We start from the raw sequence: 17,071 nt of genomic DNA, 5'->3' as shown, positions 1-17,071 counted from the left end.
ATTCATCCTGCCCTGCTGCCTCTATCTCAGGCGGAGAGAGGTTTTGAATTGAGGTGTGTGTGTCTGTGTGTGTGCGCGTGTGTGTGCGTCCTCCATCAGGCTGACTTAAAGGGCTCCAAATCCGAGCCAGAAATACTATTCCTTTCTCTGTTTGCCCAGCTTTCATTTCGGCAGCTACACTTTCTTGTCTCTTCTGCTCTGAGCTTTTTCCTCTCCTCCCATTCCTCACCGGAGAAAAAAAATAACATTGCGCCCGGTCTCACCTTCCTGTCGGCCGTCCTTCATTCTCCTCCTCTGATCTCTGCTACGTCTCTACTACACTCTCTGTCAGCTGTCTCTCTCTGAACTTGTGTGTGTGTGTGTGTCTGACCGACCTTTTCTTCACTTTTGAGCTTTCCATTACCATCCAATCGGCTTTATTAGCATGACGGGCCAGATGTTAATGTGGCCAAAGCGGCAGAGAACATGGGTAACATTGCCAGATGATAATTAGAAATGAATCAAAAATAATATGCAATATAATAAAGACTTTAAATAACGATGAATTAACTGAATTAACTACAGAGCTTGTTGCATACCGACTTCAGAGAGACGGATACACCTAAAATACTGGTTTTCTCTAAATGTCTCATATTTCACAGTACAGTAGGTAGACAGTTGTAGTGCTGTCTCACGCTCGCTCTCTTTCTCTCTTCTTTCTTTGTCTCTCTCTCCTTTTCTTCCTTTCTCTCTCTCTCTCCTTCCTTTCTCTCTCGCTCACGCTCTCTCTCTCTCTCTCTCCAGCCCTGTCAGTCGTCCCAGAGTTTCGCTCTGGATGCAGTTGACAGTCTGGTACGATGTGGTATCCTGATCATGGAAGAAGTAAGAAAATATTTTGTTTCTCAAAATGTATTATATTTATTTAACTCTGTGAGCTATTGAAGTGTTGTATCCATTGCGTCTGGGTTAAATTCTTAGCATCCTGCTATATTTACCTAAGAAAACAAGGGGTTTAACTAGGGATATATATACATATATATATACAGGACTGTCTCAGAAAATTAGAATATTGTGATAAAGTTCTTTATTTTCTGTAATGCAATTAAAAAAACAAAAATGTCATGCATTCTGGATTCATTACAAATCAACTGAAATATTGCAAGCCTTTTATTCTTTTAATATTGCTGATTATGGCTTACAGCTTAAGAAAACTCTAAAATCCTATCTCATAAAATTTTAATATTTCCTCAGACCAAGTAAAAAAAGATTTATAACAGCTGAGTGTTTGTCAAGGCTCAGGAAACCCTTGCAGGTGTTTCGAGTTAATTAGACAATTCAAGTGATTTGTTTAATACCCTACTAGTATACTTTTTCATGATATTCTAATATTTAGAGATAGGATATTTGAGTTTTCTTAAGCTGTAAGCCATAATCAGCAATATTAAAAGAATAAAAGGCTTGCAATATTTCAGTTGATTTGTAATGAATCCAGAATGCATGACATTTTTGTTTTATTTAATTGCATTACAGAAAATAAAGAACTTAATCACAATATTCTAATTTTCTGAGACAGTCCTGTATATATATGTATACATATATATACTTATATATATGTATATAAATGCATGAGAGTTTTGAGCCCACACTGACAGTATAACGGGGGGGGGGGGCGAGTCGAGAAGTGTTCACGCGACACGTAGAGACAGAATGACATGCTGTTGTGTAGATACGATCAATAACAGACGGCTGTTTAGTTTAATAAAAGAACAAAGACGTGCTCTTTAAGAAAAGGGACCAGACCGGGAGCTGATCCCAGACCAGCGAGCCTACGGCCGACAACCAGCGCCTGACGTCAATTTTTTTTTATGTCATGCGATCTACCAATATTACCGCTGCGATCGACTGATAGATTGGGATCGACGTATTGAGCACCCCTGAGCTAGAGAGTCGGTGGAGACCAAACACGGAGCTCAGCATAAAATGAACGTAACAAAAGACTGTTGACTTTAGTGGTATTTGGTGTCAACAGTCTTTTGTTACGAAATGTATTCTACGTTGCACACAAAAGGTCAAACACTCAGATCAAGATTTGAAGTCGGTCACAGAGGTTCTTACCGGACCAAGAAGAGTTACAGTCTGAAATGCTGCTTTTTTCTTCTTTTTTCTCCCATAGATTCCCAGAGACGTTCCCCTCTGTGACTTCTTGAAGAAGGAGGGCGCCCTGAACTGGACCACCTCTGACGACCCTTATCACAGCGACTCCGACTGTGATGTGGAGGAGCAGGACCTGCGTTCCTACAAGGTACAGAGAACCACCGAGCTGAACTGCTAGTGACAACGTCTCAAGGAGAAGCCTCACTCAAAGTTTAGCGATGTGCACCAAACACCTGAACTTTTAAAAGTGTAGAGCATTGTTCTCCAGAGACACTTTTCTTCTGTTGTTGTGTTTGTGTTAAGTTATTCATGTTAAACCTTCTTTCTCCGCTACGCAAGCCAAGAAGGAACATGTTCCTTGAGGTGGTTTATTGTTCATGACCTACAGCAGAAAAACTAATATTTAATAACAATGACTCCCCTCTCCCCACACTATATCAAACATTTCTCTGTTTTGTTCATTTATATTCACTCAGTGGCTAGCAGACACCCTGATGCATTCAACGTGATTAACTCATATATTATTCTTTCTTATTCTGTTTTTTTATTTTTTTAGGCAAGCAAATAGCACTGGCCTAGTTTAGTTTACTAACTGGATCCCGTTCGCTGACGCCTTAGCGGCCGCTAATCTTCACGGGGTCCACAGAAAGGACAACATGAAGTACATACAAGCATCCAAAACATGACGCCAAACAAACAGTTAAAAATAGCACAAACAGAATAATTCAATATAAAATGAAGTGCAGTCGAGGACTAGGATGTATATTGTGCAGTACATTTATTTACTGCACAACCCTTGGAATAAATTCATGGATAAACATAAAACAAAAATTATAAATTAAATGTGGCTATAAGAAAGAAAGGTGGGGTGTAAAGGGCCATCTGAAACACCAGCAACTACTCAAATTAAATGTACATTAAAATGAGAGTTATGTCTTTATTGCTCATTTCTGTTATTTGGCCAGCTCCGAGTTTTGCACCCACATGAAAGTGTGCCGCTCTTTATACTTGTGTGCCTCGGTGTCCTGCAGACCAACTGACACCAACGAGCTCACTGTGCGCTCACTGTAGTCGAAAATGCTTTATTTATCATTTTTATTCCTACATCCACCTCTATCCACTTTTCCCAGATAAGCCAGCCGAGTCAGTGCCCAGAGATGCTCTTCTTCCTCTGCAGGATGCTAGCTGGTCACATGAGGGCGCTGTGCTGGGCGACCAGCTGTCTGGACCTCCTGCCCACTCCTCTGCCAGGTAGGTCTCATCTTTGATTGCCGCCGGAGGGTTGCGACACACACAATGGTTTAAAACATGCAAAAGTATTTCACCACTTTTTCAAAGCAATGAACCGGAGGAGCTGATGAACGAATTCCACATCAAATCAGAAATGAATGCCGACGGCGTTCTCCGTGTCTCTGATCCGTGTGTCACCCTGAGCCGCGAGTGTTCCCCCGGTCATGAAGTGTGTGTGTGTTGGCGCGCCGTGTGTTGCAGAGGCAGAGTTCGTGGCTCAGATGCACTCGCACCTGTGTGACGCAGCCGATCAGAAGAAGCGGCACTATGGTGAGCCTCAAAGCTCCCAGGATCACACGCCCACACAAAAATCTTCTATTTCCCAGTGATTCACCTGTTTTATATTATTGTAAAGCCGTCTGTTCTGTTAATCATGTTCATTTGTGCCGATTTCACAGAGAGCTGCTCGGAGGAGGCTGCACACACTGCAGTTAGATCGCTAATAGACCTGGGGGTGAGTGACTGTGTGTGTGTGTGTGTGTGTGTGTGTGTACAGCTCGACTCAAAGTTTTGGTGCAGTCCAACTAATAAAAAATAGTTTTACCGGTGATCCGTTCCAAATCCCGAGTTCACCGCGAATAATCAATTGGCAGTTTTTCAACAACATTCTGGAGCTTCCATCTCAGCGTGAGCTCGGATCCAATCGGATTTTGCTGCAACAAGAGAAACTGAGCTCGAGCCAGCTATATCCAATCATGTTCCAGGCAGAAATGTCAATCTCTATAAAGAGAATTCACTGAGCCAAGGGCACAAGCAATTTTAAATTAAAGATGTGGGAAGGTGTCGCAGGCATCGCTTGGTTTTAGTCACATTTTAGGCTTTGATGAGAACAATCTACCGGGGACCCGTCACCCTCGTCATGTTGTCTATAAATACTTTACCAGCATTATGTTTTTCACTATGAAGGATGTAATTAGCTTTTCATAACATTCATAAATGATCTGAAATCCACATTTTAACAAAGATAACATCGACTGCGCTGTAGTGAAGTACAAATTTGATTTCCACAAACTGAAGTACTTCAGTGGAGCGTCTGTCTCGACACATGATGCGTTCATGCACAGTGTTCAGCGCAGGACAGAAAGAAACTTGTCTCAAAGCTCAAGAACACTAACACAACTTTGGACTTTTTACTTCACTGCATTTATCTGGCAGCTGTTGTCAGCAGCAACTCTATGGATAATTATTTTACACGCACATTACATGATCAGCTTCTAAAATAGGATTTCTTGTTTCTATCCCGCAGATATGAAAGATGGTGCACGCTTATTTCTCAGGTGCGGGTCGTCCCCCTGGTCTTTGGTCAGAGCTGGGCTAGCCACTTATGTACAGACATGAGTAGTAGCGATCTCCTCATTTAACTCTCGGGCGAAGGAAGCGGCTGCAATTATTTCCCATAAATACGAACAATCTCTATAAGTGCATCTGTTCAACAGCTTCATTGTTCTTCTCCTTTTGTATTATTCCCTGCTGATGTGACTGCAGTTGTGAGTAAGATGAGTATGTTGAATGCCTGTTCTTACTTTTGAGGATCCCTCTGACATATTGGATGAGTTGTGAGGAGGAATCTTTTTAATTTATTTTTTCATAAAGTGTAAGAAGCGAACGGTTGTTCACGAGCGTCTGTTATCTCCGTCTGCATCGGCTCTGCAAACAGCAGCAGGGAATAATAAAAAAGGAGAAGGAAGCGACTTAAAAATCTTGAACTGAAATAGAAACTTGTCATAAAGATGGAGGACACACAGCTGCTCCTTCGTAACTCTAATGCAGCCTTTTTTTAATATATTTTTTATATCCATGGATAAATTCATCTGGGTTTCGGCACAATTTACCACTAAGCCTTTGAACTGGGTGAAGTAGGCGGCGTGTGAATCCATTGGTCAGTGGGTTGGAAATCACTGCCTTTTTAAAAATGGAGCATCATTGACCCACATCTAGATCTCATGAGGCCATTAGAAACTTTCCTATCAAGGCTGCCAGTCAGAAGTGGTCGTCATGCGGCTCGTATCTACGGTTTCCACCGCTAATCCACTCCCTGAGTGGATTGATTCCTAAAATCAGCAGCTCAAATCAAGGAGGAGGAGGGTGGGGTGCTTCTTGTGTTCATGCACCTGTAAAACAACAGAAGAGGCAGAAGTTTGAGTCTCCTTGTTTCAGACTTTTGTGGTGTCCTTGTTTTGAAAGTTCTTGTTTTTATCTCTGTTATTGCGTCTGGTCTTTTTTCTTCTTTCTTCATTCGGTTTTGTGCAATAAAAAAACAACAACGAGCACACCACTAAAGAAAAGAACGGCTCCGAGCTCCCGGCGTTCAAATAAAGGTTACTAAATCACGGCGTTGTGTCCTGACGGCGCTTCTGTTTGCTCCCCGCCTCAGGTCCTTACGGAGGAGCGCCGGAAAGGAGGAGGAGGAGGAGGAGGAGGCGTCTTCCTGGGCGTCGGCTCTTTGTTCCAGTTGCCCGAAAACCGTCAGAAGCTGCAGCGCTTCATGTCTCAGTACCTCTTTAATTAATGTGTTTAACTGCGTGACTCGGGGCTTTGTTGTGTGGAGGTCTGACCTCGTTGCCGTCGGAGCCGCTCGTGTTCGCCGCCGAGACGCCTGCTGGGCGGCCGACGCTCGTGCCTTTAAGTTAATTGCGTTTTTGATTTTCCAATGATGAGACACTGATTTTAAGTTTCTTTAGTAATGGCATTAGCATAAAGCGACGGGAGACGAGAATTGTGAAGTCCCCGTAATCAACCGCGAGGACTCGGGGCGGCTCGCGGCTTCGGCCATGTTCGTGTGGCGGTCGCCAACGCTTTTTGTTTGTGACGTGAACGTTGAGTTTAGTTCCGGTTTGTTCCCATGTTGGTCACTTCAGCGATGTTCAGGCTGACAATAAAGAAACGAGCCCCCTGACTGGTCCCTAACTGGTTTACAGTCGTGTCTCCTGCTGCTTCTCCTGAAGATGACTTCCTCAGCAGCTCCTCGCTGTAGCTCTCCTCCTGCTGGAGGACGCTGTGTGCTGCTCAGACCTCAGGAGAGTCCGTCGACCTTTTGACACAGAGGAGACGGATCGATGGCTCACAGCCGTCCGTTTGCTCAGTCCAGTGTTTGTTCTTTTTCTTTTAACTGGAATCAAAGCTGCAGTCGACTGTGAAACTCGACTGCCCCCTGGTGGTGAGCCGAGGGTCGACGCCTCAGAGCTCTTCACAGCAGACGGTGGGAAATGTACACACTGATGCAAGCAGCTCGTCAACGTTCAGCATTTATACATCATATATGTTTGTATACATTTATATACATGTATATACACATGTATAAATATTTATATGTGTGTGTATATATATGACATGTATATACACATATATATGTGTATTATATATATAAATGTATTATATATATGTGTGTATATCCCTTCGTACAGTGTGTACTGGAGGAATTTAAGCTACTCTGGACAAAATCTGCCAGATTTAATGCTGAATTTTGTATCTTATTCATGAATAAAACAAATGGTTTCAGGTATAAAAAGTCAACTCACTGAACTACAAAATTAAAAATGAGTCGACTCAATGTGGTGATTTCTCTGAAGCTGTTTATCAGTGGGGAAAAATCTACTTCAGTGATTTAAGCCAAGAAAATTAATTGAGCAGGTACACGAATCAAAGAGCAGATCAAAGTCATTATGAACCATTTTCTCCCAGGCAATATAAAAGAGACACTTTAAAGTATTTTTAATTAGCTTAAATTCCTCCCTTAACTGAAAATCTGATAACTTGTTGTTAACTGAAGTTAGTTGAACAGTTTCTTATACAATTCATCATGAGTACTAAACTTAATTTAAATACCTTTTTTTACATTTTAAGGGTCCTGAGTCTATAGCGGGCTGCTGCTGGTGTATAGATGGGTGTTTTTACAGAAGGCAATGACTGACTCGCCGAGGTCAAGCTTCACATGAGTCACGTAATTACCCGGTTTCCTGAAATAAAAATACCGTTGGGTTCCTCCCTCGCAATTACTGTGATGAACACACACACAGTGACACTTTGTGGATTCAGTAATTCATTGTGTGAGGCGGCCGGATCAAAAGTGCAGTTCAGCTTGTTGACATTCCTTCCTCCTCGTTTACACCACCTTGTTGATGATGGAGCCCAACTGGTCGATCTGGCACTCCACCACGTCTCCTTTCTGGAAGGAGGAACATCCTTTACTCTTAGACTCAACCACTCCCCCTCGTGTCTATATTACATCGCCGTGTTACCGACTGCATTGTGCCAGTTTGCCACATTACATCACCTTGAGGAATATGGGCGGCGTTCTGAACACGCCCACGCCCGGAGGAGTGCCCGTCAGGAAAACATCTCCTGGAGTCCGAGTCACGAACCTGGCGGGAGAAGAACACACACACACACACACACAGGAGGGGGGGAGCATCATTTCTTTCTCCACATGAAGGCTTACACATCAATATATAAAACTCACTCTCGCTCTCTGTCTTGCACACATGGTTGAGATTGAGGTGCAGCAAAGAGCATGAATTGATTGCTCTTGACTAAACTTCCCTGAGGTATCCTGAGTGAACAGAGATCATAGGAAAGGGTTCTGTGGGCTGCCTATTGTTACAGAGGGGGGGGGCTCTGATCGCAGAACGCTCCAGTTGGGCAGGGTGCCTTCAGGGCAAACGGGTGGCGGTCGTGGTGTGAAGGTCTCAGTTGAAGCGTGTCATTTCAGCCCGCACCGCATCCCCACGGAGTTCATTGGCACGCACTCCAAGTTTGGTCATTTGCATATTTATTTTATGGGAAACTAAGCTTGAGTTACTGAAGCAGAACAAATGTCAAAGTTGTGATATATATATATAGATAGATATATCTATATAGATATCTATATAGATATATCTATTTATAGATATATATATTAGGGCTGTGAAACGATTAAAAATTTTAATCGGGTTAATCACAGGTTTCTGTGGATTAATCATGATTAATCACATATTACCGATATTCTCGGTATATTTTGTGAGAACAGAGATTTATGACAAAAGACGGATTTATACATTCTTCTATACAATGGTGCTGCAACTCAGCAGTTATTTAGCAGTTTTCTTCCAAATGGAACATGAATACATCTTCATCCTAAACAGAATGTTTAACCCTCCTGTTACCTTTTGGGTCAATTTGACCCCATTCAATGTTTAATGTCGGTGTTCTTTGGGGTCAATTTGACCCCAGCCTGTTTTTCACTGTGTCAAACATATAAGAAATATCAACTTTTTTATTTATTTAAAGAGCTATTTAGGTAGTCAACAAACAAACATAAAGTACCTCACACTTAAACTTGGGAAGCAATATTAATTCTAATAATTTTCTGGAGGTTTTAATTGCTGGGGTCAAATTGACCCAGGGTAAAATATGTTAGTAAATGTAAAGGTAACAGGAGGTTAAACAGAACATTTTTCTCTTGTTTGTCAACCATTAACTCCACCATGATACAATCTAAAGGCCTCTAGTCTTCCTCTAGCAGCTGCTGAGGCAAACTGACTGTGGGTTTTCTTCATGAACTGGGCCGTGATGAAAGGGACGGCGGGGACACCGCTGCAAAGCTGAAACCTCACCGGCCCGGACAGGTGGACAGATTGACAAGTGACTTTTTTTTGCTCGGTCCCGATGCGCGCGCACGGAGCTCTGTGGCGCGTGAGACGGAGATCGATAAGTGTTAACGCAACGCGTAGAGACAGAAATGACATGCTGCTGTGGAGATACGATCAACAACAGACGTTTAGTTTAATAAAAGAACATCTATGTTATCATAGGTAATCAGATTGATTGACCACTGCAATACAGAGATCTACCAGAGAACATCTCGGGGTAAAGCCAATCGGTTTAAACCAAATTGATAAAAAATTTACTTTTCTTTCATGTTTGAAACTGAAATTGAAATTTGCAATCATGTTCACCCGTAAAGACTGACTGATATGTGCAGCGCAAAAAGACACGCATGTGTTCAGCACACATTAACAAATGGACATCTGGAGGGGTTTGATCAAAATAAACGCGCCATTGAATTTTGAAATGTCTTCTTTACATTCACATTAAAATACTACGAGCAGTTACATAAATGCAAATATGTTTTTTGAATTTACGGTTCTGTATGCATTATATCGGGGACAGACGTATGTACACTATAGAGTGGGCACTGTTTTAAAGTAATGTTATAATAAAAATCTAACATTACTAAAGTATAGAGATATTTCAATGTTTGCATATTTTTATCTATGTTTTTCCCCAAAATATACACTTCATGACATTTTAACCGTGTCAGGACAATCCGACATATCACCTCCGTTCGGGACGACCAGACCAAATTTTGTATTTAAAATTGATCCATTACAAAGACCAATCTTAACTTTTTAAAAAAGATAAATTTTTATTTTGTTTCGTTTTTTATAGTTTTTGTCAGTTTTTTATACACTAGCATTACACTGTTCTATATACAGTCAAAATAATCTTTATCTAAATTAATGATCGATCAATTCCCAATAGTCCACATTTAAAAAGTTAAAAAATAGAAATTTTTATTCAAATTCATTTTTTCATGTTTTGAAGTGCTTAAAAATATTTTATAAATATCATTCATACTATTCCAGGACAAATCATACTGTTTTTCAAAGAATCACACATGACTGAATCAGCTGTGTTCAGGACAATCCAAACTTCCATTTATTTGAGTAATGAATATGTTTAAAAAAATACATTACACTTTTCTGTTCATTTTGTTAAACACATGTTTGTAGAATTTCATTTCAATTTCAGGATGATTTATATAGACATTCCCACTGGTGACAACACACCATATGAACATGGTGATATTTGCAGACATTGACAGACACACAGACACACACACCAAAGACATATCACACATTTGAAATTACACTACATCATTTTTCAAGCACTTTCAAATAAATTTGAACACACCACACACACAATTCAACAGACACACACTTACACAGACTAAAATCATGCACAGACCACAACTATGCACACACACATAACACAACACAACACAATGACACACACACACAGACACACAGACACACACACAACATGCACAGTACACAGAGATACATGTTAGACACACATTGACAGGTTTATATGTTTTCTGCACACACACATACACACCATAATTGCACTGACCACAACACACACATTATCAGAGGAACACTCTCACACCAGACTGACAGACAGATATACCAAATTACACATCTAAGTTTTAAGTAAAGACTATCAATTTAAAATGTTTCATTTCTTTAATTTTACACTTTTCATTAATATTATTTTTATCCATACATGCAGTCTTTGTGTAATCAGACATCATTTATTTCAATGAAGAGGGATATTATATGTAAATGGATTAAAGATTTTTCCACAGTCACATTAGCTTTAACAGTCATTTCAATCAAGATGAAGATTCAAAGAATATGTTTTTCCCCACAACCCAATTGGGACTTTTTTTCAAATGTGCCACTATCAAGCACACCAAATAACCCACAATAACCAATAGTGATGATGTGACTGCCTTTTTCAAACACCTGTCCTAACAATAACAATGTTATAGTATGTGTGTGTCACACTTTGTGTTTTTCCAACTTTTTAGTGTCCATGCTCCACACAAATAATTACATACATAAATACACACATTATTGTCAAGAACACAACAGACACACACTAACACACAGACAGACACACATGAACACACAGAATTATTAACCACATTTGTTAGACACATAGACCATTGATTGTTTACACACATACACAGATCTCACACATTGTCACTGTGTCTTACAACACTAATCACAGTCTCACACACACACACAAGACAGATGACACACACTCTACACACACACAATAAACAACACAACACACATGACACACACACACACATACACACACACACAGACACAACACACACACACACCTAGACACACACACTCACACACTACACACACACACAGACACACTCTTACACACACACACACAGACACACAGACACTACAGACACACACACAGCTTGAACACACACACTCAACACACAACACACACACACATTCACCATACACATTCAGGCAGACACACACACACACCTCAGACACACACACACCACACATATTACACACATTACAGGAACACTCACACAACAATACACACGCACACACACAGGCAGACTCACAACTTTGATCTCACACACACACACACACACACAGACACAGCTGCATACACTTCAATGACAAACAACAGACAACACACAACACACACACTTCAAACACACACATATGTGTGATAGACATAGAAAACACATACATGTGAGAAATCGATTAATTTATTTTGTGTGTCTTGCTGTTCAACACATGCATACCATTTATGTGATTCACACTTTCGGTCTGCCAAATTGTCCTGCACACAAACATACAAAATATATTATAAATCCCTAAAAACATGATAATCTGTGGACTGTTCAAATGAAAATATGAATGATTTCTCTAGATGCTTTGTTTTGTGAATGACCTGTGCCAAAATTTTTTGTTGTTGTATTATTGTTCTTCCAGGATGTTTCTGCTATGTTGGATTAACTGGAATTCTTTAATTCAAACATAGGTTAAGGGTCAAACACATAGCTTTCTGTGTAAACATGTGTGCGTTCAAATGTAAGAAAATGTTAATGATTGTGACTTTAATTTGAAATGTGTGTGTGTGATATATCTCTCCTGCATCCTGGTGGTGAGATAGTCTTCAGGAATATGGATGTGTGTGTCTCAAATGTGGTGGCATCATATGATGTGGAAAAACAAAGCAAAGGCTGTGTGTAGCAAAATGTGTGTGTTCTTTAAACAATGAAATTGTGTGTGTTGAATTAAAGATTTTTTTTTTTTTTTGATATGTGTCTTGTGTGTGTGGTATCTGAGTATTGATTCCGAGATACACATGGAGTTGAAGATTGTCTCATGTTTTATTAAAATACCCAAATTTATTCCAGATTTTTCTGCAAAAATATAAAAAACACCTCAAACAAATAAATGATTTTTACTTGTAATTTTTATTTTTTTTTTGAAAATAATATCCATTGGGTCCGTAGATAGATATGATTCCCAGGATAATGGAAGTCTGGATTGTCCTGAACACAGCTGCATCGGTCAATGCCGGGCATTATGGGGAAAAACATAGATAAAGCACTTCAAACATGAAAGAAATGACCGATTTCTTTAAACATGAAAGAAATGACCGATTTCTCTAAAGATTTTGGATTTTTAATTTGAAATATCTCCAAATTGGGTCCGTAGATATGTCTGATTCCCAGGATAATGGAAGTCTGGATTGTCCTGAACACAGCTGCATCAGTCACTGCCGGGCATTATGGGGAAAAACATAGATAAAGCACTTCAAACATGAAAGAAATGACCGATTTCTTTAAACATTTAGGACTTTTACTTTGAAATATCTCCAAATTGGGACCGTAGATATGTCTGATTCCCAGGATAATGGAAGTCTGGATTGTCCTGAACACAGCTGCATCAGTCAATGCCGGGCATTATGAGGAAAAACATATATAAAGCACTTCAAACATGAAAGAAATGACCGATTTCTTTAAACAGGAATTTTTTATCATAGTCTGAGTTTTCTTTTTATAAACTCTTCCTTGGTACAGTAAAACGTTTTAATGTTAGCATAATTTAAGCTAAATCTCAGAAACGATCTAGAAAGATTCAAAATCAGTTAATTGTTTACTTGTATATGCTAGTGTATGATTTGTCGACATCTTATTTTGAAAAACGGATGTTGTTTCACGTAGTTCTTTCCGCTAACTTTGTAAAACCGGATGTTGTGTCACGTGAATCCTGCCGCTAACTTTATCAAAACCCTTGCGCGCTCCCGATCGAATGCGTTTACCGTGAACATCAGTCTATAGGTGCACAGAAATTTAAGTGTCGGCTGAGTTGACCAAGGAGATCTGAGTGTCGGCTGAGTTGACCGCAGTGCCGCGATCGACTGGCAGGTCGCGATCGACGTGTTGAGACCCCTGATCTACAGGAAGTAAAAGTCGTAACAAGGTTTCCGGAGGTGAACCTGCGGAAGGATCATTACCGATGAACAGACCGTCTGCATGAGAGCGGACAGAGTTCAGATTGAAGTGGTGTATTGGAAGCTCATTTTGCAAGTGACTTTTTTTCGTCCCGATGCGCGCGCACACGCCGGCATCCGAGCTCTGCGGCGCGCAAGACGGGGATCGGAGTCGTGTTAACACGACACTAGACAGAATGACGTGCTGCTGGTTCGAGACGACCAACAACAGACGGATTGGAAGCTCATTCTGCGCATGCGTTAAATGCGTTTTAAAAAAATAACTAGTTAAACCTGTAATTTAATTAACTGAGTTAACGCGTTATTTTTCACAGCACTAATATATATCTGTGACTTACTTTGAGACCCAGGCAACCAGCGCCTCCGTCTGGAAGATCATCTGATCGGTGTTGCTGCTCTGGACTGTGTCTCCGTTCACCAGGCAGCGGATGCCCAGGCTGTGAGGGTCTGGAGTTAAGAAGACTTCAGTTTGATTCATTTATTGAACGTGTGTTCCTGCCGGCCAAAGGCAACAACATGAAATGTCTGTGTGTGTGTGTGGGGGGGTGAAAGTCTTATTATTGGTTAATCCATCAACTTTCTGCTGTTATCGGGTTACATTACTTTCTTAATTATTAAACATAATGTAACGCCATCCATAGACATGTGACAGAAATGTCAATATATTCTTGGAATTAATCAACATTGTGCCTTTATAATATTTTTAAGTTACCAGGTTTTCTGTCATCTTTGATCAGAATAGCGTAAAAGGTGGTAAATGGTCTTTGATTGAATTTGGTGATGGCATGCCTGTAAATGTCCACTTGGTGGTTACACCGCTCACCTTTCACCGAGTCCGTGGTCACCAAGGCGGGGCCGAGGGGACAGAAGCTGTCGAACGTTTTACCCAGCAGCCACTGCTTCCCGTTGCGCCTCATCTGCCAGTCGCGCGCGCTGACGTCGTTGGCCACGGTGAAACCGGCCACGTGGGCGAGCGCGTCCTCCTCCTGGGTAAAGAGGGAGAGGAGGCGGAGTCAGAGGCGCTCCTCAAAGATGGTTAAAGACGGAGCGACGCTCACCTTGATGTGTTTTCCTCCTCGTCCGATCACAAAGGCCAGCTCCACCTCCCAGTCCACCTCCTCCAGTCCGGAAAGAGAGGAAGCAAATGTTCAAACTCGTTCATACCGGTTTTTATTCTAAGTTCTTCTGAGTAGCGGAAGTCCAATTTGATTTAAGGTCCAACACCTGCACAGCGTGTTATATTTAAACCTTAATGTTGACTCCAAAGAGCTCTGGACAAACAAAAAGAAAACCAATCTTCAGCCGGAAGTTTTCTGGTATTAGGATGCAAATCTATAAGTGAATTGATCTTGGATCTTGGCTCTTATTTCAAGACATAAGATGAGTATTTTATGTTGATTAATATTAATATATGAATCTGCCCAGACACTCAGTTACCCAAATATATTTAATGTGCTTGTCAAAATGTTAACTCCGATGTATAAAGTAATCTTGGCATTACTTAAGATTCACACTGAAATGTTCCGCACCGTAAAATCGGCGCTTCAGTCACGCTCTTATTTTAAATCCCCCCAACTAAGATTGAGACGTCGATCGAAGAAAAGAATCCGTTCAGCCGCCTCGACTAATCTTAGACTGCAGCCCGCAGCCACATGAGTCACTGAACAGCAGCTTCCCCATTGGCTCCCTGTGACCTGCAGACGAGAACATGCTTCTCTTGACGCAGGAGGCGACGTTCCACTTAAAATAGTTGTTGAGAGAGAAGCCTCCTCCTCCTCCTCCTCCCTTTCCTTTATCTCCCTGTTCCGCCTTGTAAATGTAAAAATACTTGTCACCTCTTTGAAAAAGTGCCATCTAAATGCCGTGTGGGCGCTCGCTCTCACCTGGCTCTCCGAGGGCAGGGCGATGTCGTCGTACGGCCCCGTGATGGCGCTGGGGAATTTGCTGAAGATGATGGGCTCTGTGGGGATCGGGGCGTTCTGCTCCAGGCAGTGGTCCCGGTAGTTCATGCCCACGCACACCACCTTCTCCGGGGCCGACACGGGGGACAGCAGCTGGATGTCCGAGCGCTCCACCACGCACCGGCCGGACGACAAGGCTCTGGGGGGGGGGGGGGGAGGAAGAGGAAGATTCTCATCGAACGAGAAGATGACGTCTGACCACAGAGATGCGATGCTTTTAATGATTTAGGAGGAAGACGATTTAATAAGAAGAGGGAGTTATTATTGAAGGAAAGGGTGTTTTTACAATGATCGTGAGAATAGGTTTCTGATTCGGAAACGAGGCGATGATTTAAGAGACAACTGAATATGAGAATGATGAAACAAAAAGATTGTTGATGTGGGGGAAATGCATTTATTCAGGAAGAACGGGAGGATTTAAGGCGAATACTGTAACCGTGACGATGAGGGAGACAGTGATGGAGTAAAGCAATTAGGGAAGATTATGAGGATCAATTAGGAAAAATAAGGGCGTGATTTAGGAGTCGGAGCATATTTATGAGTCCGGATGCGTCGGGTACCTCTGCGCCCGCTCCAGACCCTCGGCTCCCAGCTCCAGCAGCTCTCTCATCGTCGAGGGCATGGAGGGGTCGAACGCCTTCAGATCCACCACGCCGAGCCCCTCGCCGCCTTGCTCCACGCCCACCCGGACACCGCCTCCGTCGCCACGCCGTCTGAACTGCACCAGACGCATCGCTGCGCCGCTCAGGCCTCGTCTCTGTGGGTTTGCGACTTGTTGCCTTTGAGGGAACAAACTCCTGAAGATGCAAAAGGGACCAAGAGGAAGTCTCATCTGTTGAGGGAGTGAAAAGGTGACATGAGAAGACTGGCGAGCAGAGAGGAAACAACTTGAAGAGCACCTGCACACACATCAAAGCCTCCCGTTATCTTCCTTTTTTTATTTGGCAATTCCGTGTTAAAATAGTGCCCAAAACTTCAAATCAAGATACTGCATTTGTTTGTATTCGTAAGAAACTGAGCAAAGCAGTAAATCACCACATTTAAGTGGCTGGAAACAAGAAAGTTTGGCATTTTTTCTTGTTAGTCTTTCATAAAAAACGATTAATGGATTCATCGACTTATGATTGCATCAGTGAAACTGAAAACTTGAATATAATGCAAAAACGAATATTCTGCCATGTTCCTATAAAAATAAGTGCATGTTTAAATTGCTGAACCCCATAAGATGTTGATAAACCCCTCTGACTTCAACTGTCTTGAGGGGAACTATTAAACTCGACACCCGTGACACCAGAGCTCAACTCGTGCCGAGGAGGCCGCAGAAGGTGAATCCCGTCGGCGTGTCTGTCCCTGCTCCCCCGGAGCTGCTCACCGGCCACCGGGCTTCCGGTCGGCAGCTCGCGCGGTGCAGAAAGACTTTTATCTGAGATAAAGCTCCATATCAGGAGGAGCGAGACACTGTCACCTGCTACTGGAGCACCGGGCCGCCGACACTTCTTACCTGCCCTTTGTACCGTCTCGCGTTAAAACTCACCTCTCCTTCAAAACACTGCTTTTTGACTACTTCCGGTTAGTGT

The 17,071-nt window shown here is 41.9% G+C and overlaps 2 protein-coding genes across 2 annotated transcripts in view; one reads left to right on the top strand and one right to left on the bottom strand.

Moving 5' to 3' along the window:
- Window positions 1–6,319, top strand: part of gpat2 (glycerol-3-phosphate acyltransferase 2, mitochondrial) — a 104,219-nt gene extending 97,900 nt beyond the window's left edge. Inside the window, exons 20-25 of the mRNA XM_056419730.1 lie at window positions 784–861; window positions 2,153–2,281; window positions 3,264–3,384; window positions 3,625–3,693; window positions 3,822–3,877; window positions 5,798–6,319. Of these exons, the coding sequence (XP_056275705.1) occupies window positions 784–861; window positions 2,153–2,281; window positions 3,264–3,384; window positions 3,625–3,693; window positions 3,822–3,877; window positions 5,798–5,932 (588 nt within the window). The 3' untranslated portion in view covers window positions 5,933–6,319. The remainder of the gene's footprint in view (window positions 1–783; window positions 862–2,152; window positions 2,282–3,263; window positions 3,385–3,624; window positions 3,694–3,821; window positions 3,878–5,797) is intronic.
- Window positions 6,320–6,975: 656 nt separating this feature from the next.
- Window positions 6,976–17,012, bottom strand: fahd2a (fumarylacetoacetate hydrolase domain containing 2A). Its single transcript, XM_056419586.1, has 8 exons — window positions 16,960–17,012; window positions 16,055–16,326; window positions 15,417–15,633; window positions 14,592–14,651; window positions 14,357–14,519; window positions 13,872–13,980; window positions 7,697–7,784; window positions 6,976–7,588 (listed from the first exon to the last, which is right to left on the bottom strand). Exons 2-8 carry the CDS (start codon window positions 16,324–16,326, stop codon window positions 7,526–7,528), a joined length of 972 nt encoding a protein of 323 aa, XP_056275561.1. The 5' UTR covers window positions 16,960–17,012; the 3' UTR covers window positions 6,976–7,525.
- Between the last annotated feature and the right edge of the window lie 59 nt (window positions 17,013–17,071).

This window comes from Pseudoliparis swirei, chromosome 7 (assembly GCF_029220125.1).
Source record: "Pseudoliparis swirei isolate HS2019 ecotype Mariana Trench chromosome 7, NWPU_hadal_v1, whole genome shotgun sequence".
NCBI lineage: Eukaryota > Metazoa > Chordata > Actinopteri > Perciformes > Liparidae > Pseudoliparis > Pseudoliparis swirei.
Note: the sequence above shows the minus strand (reverse complement) of the source record. Positions and strands in the feature narration are given on the sequence as shown.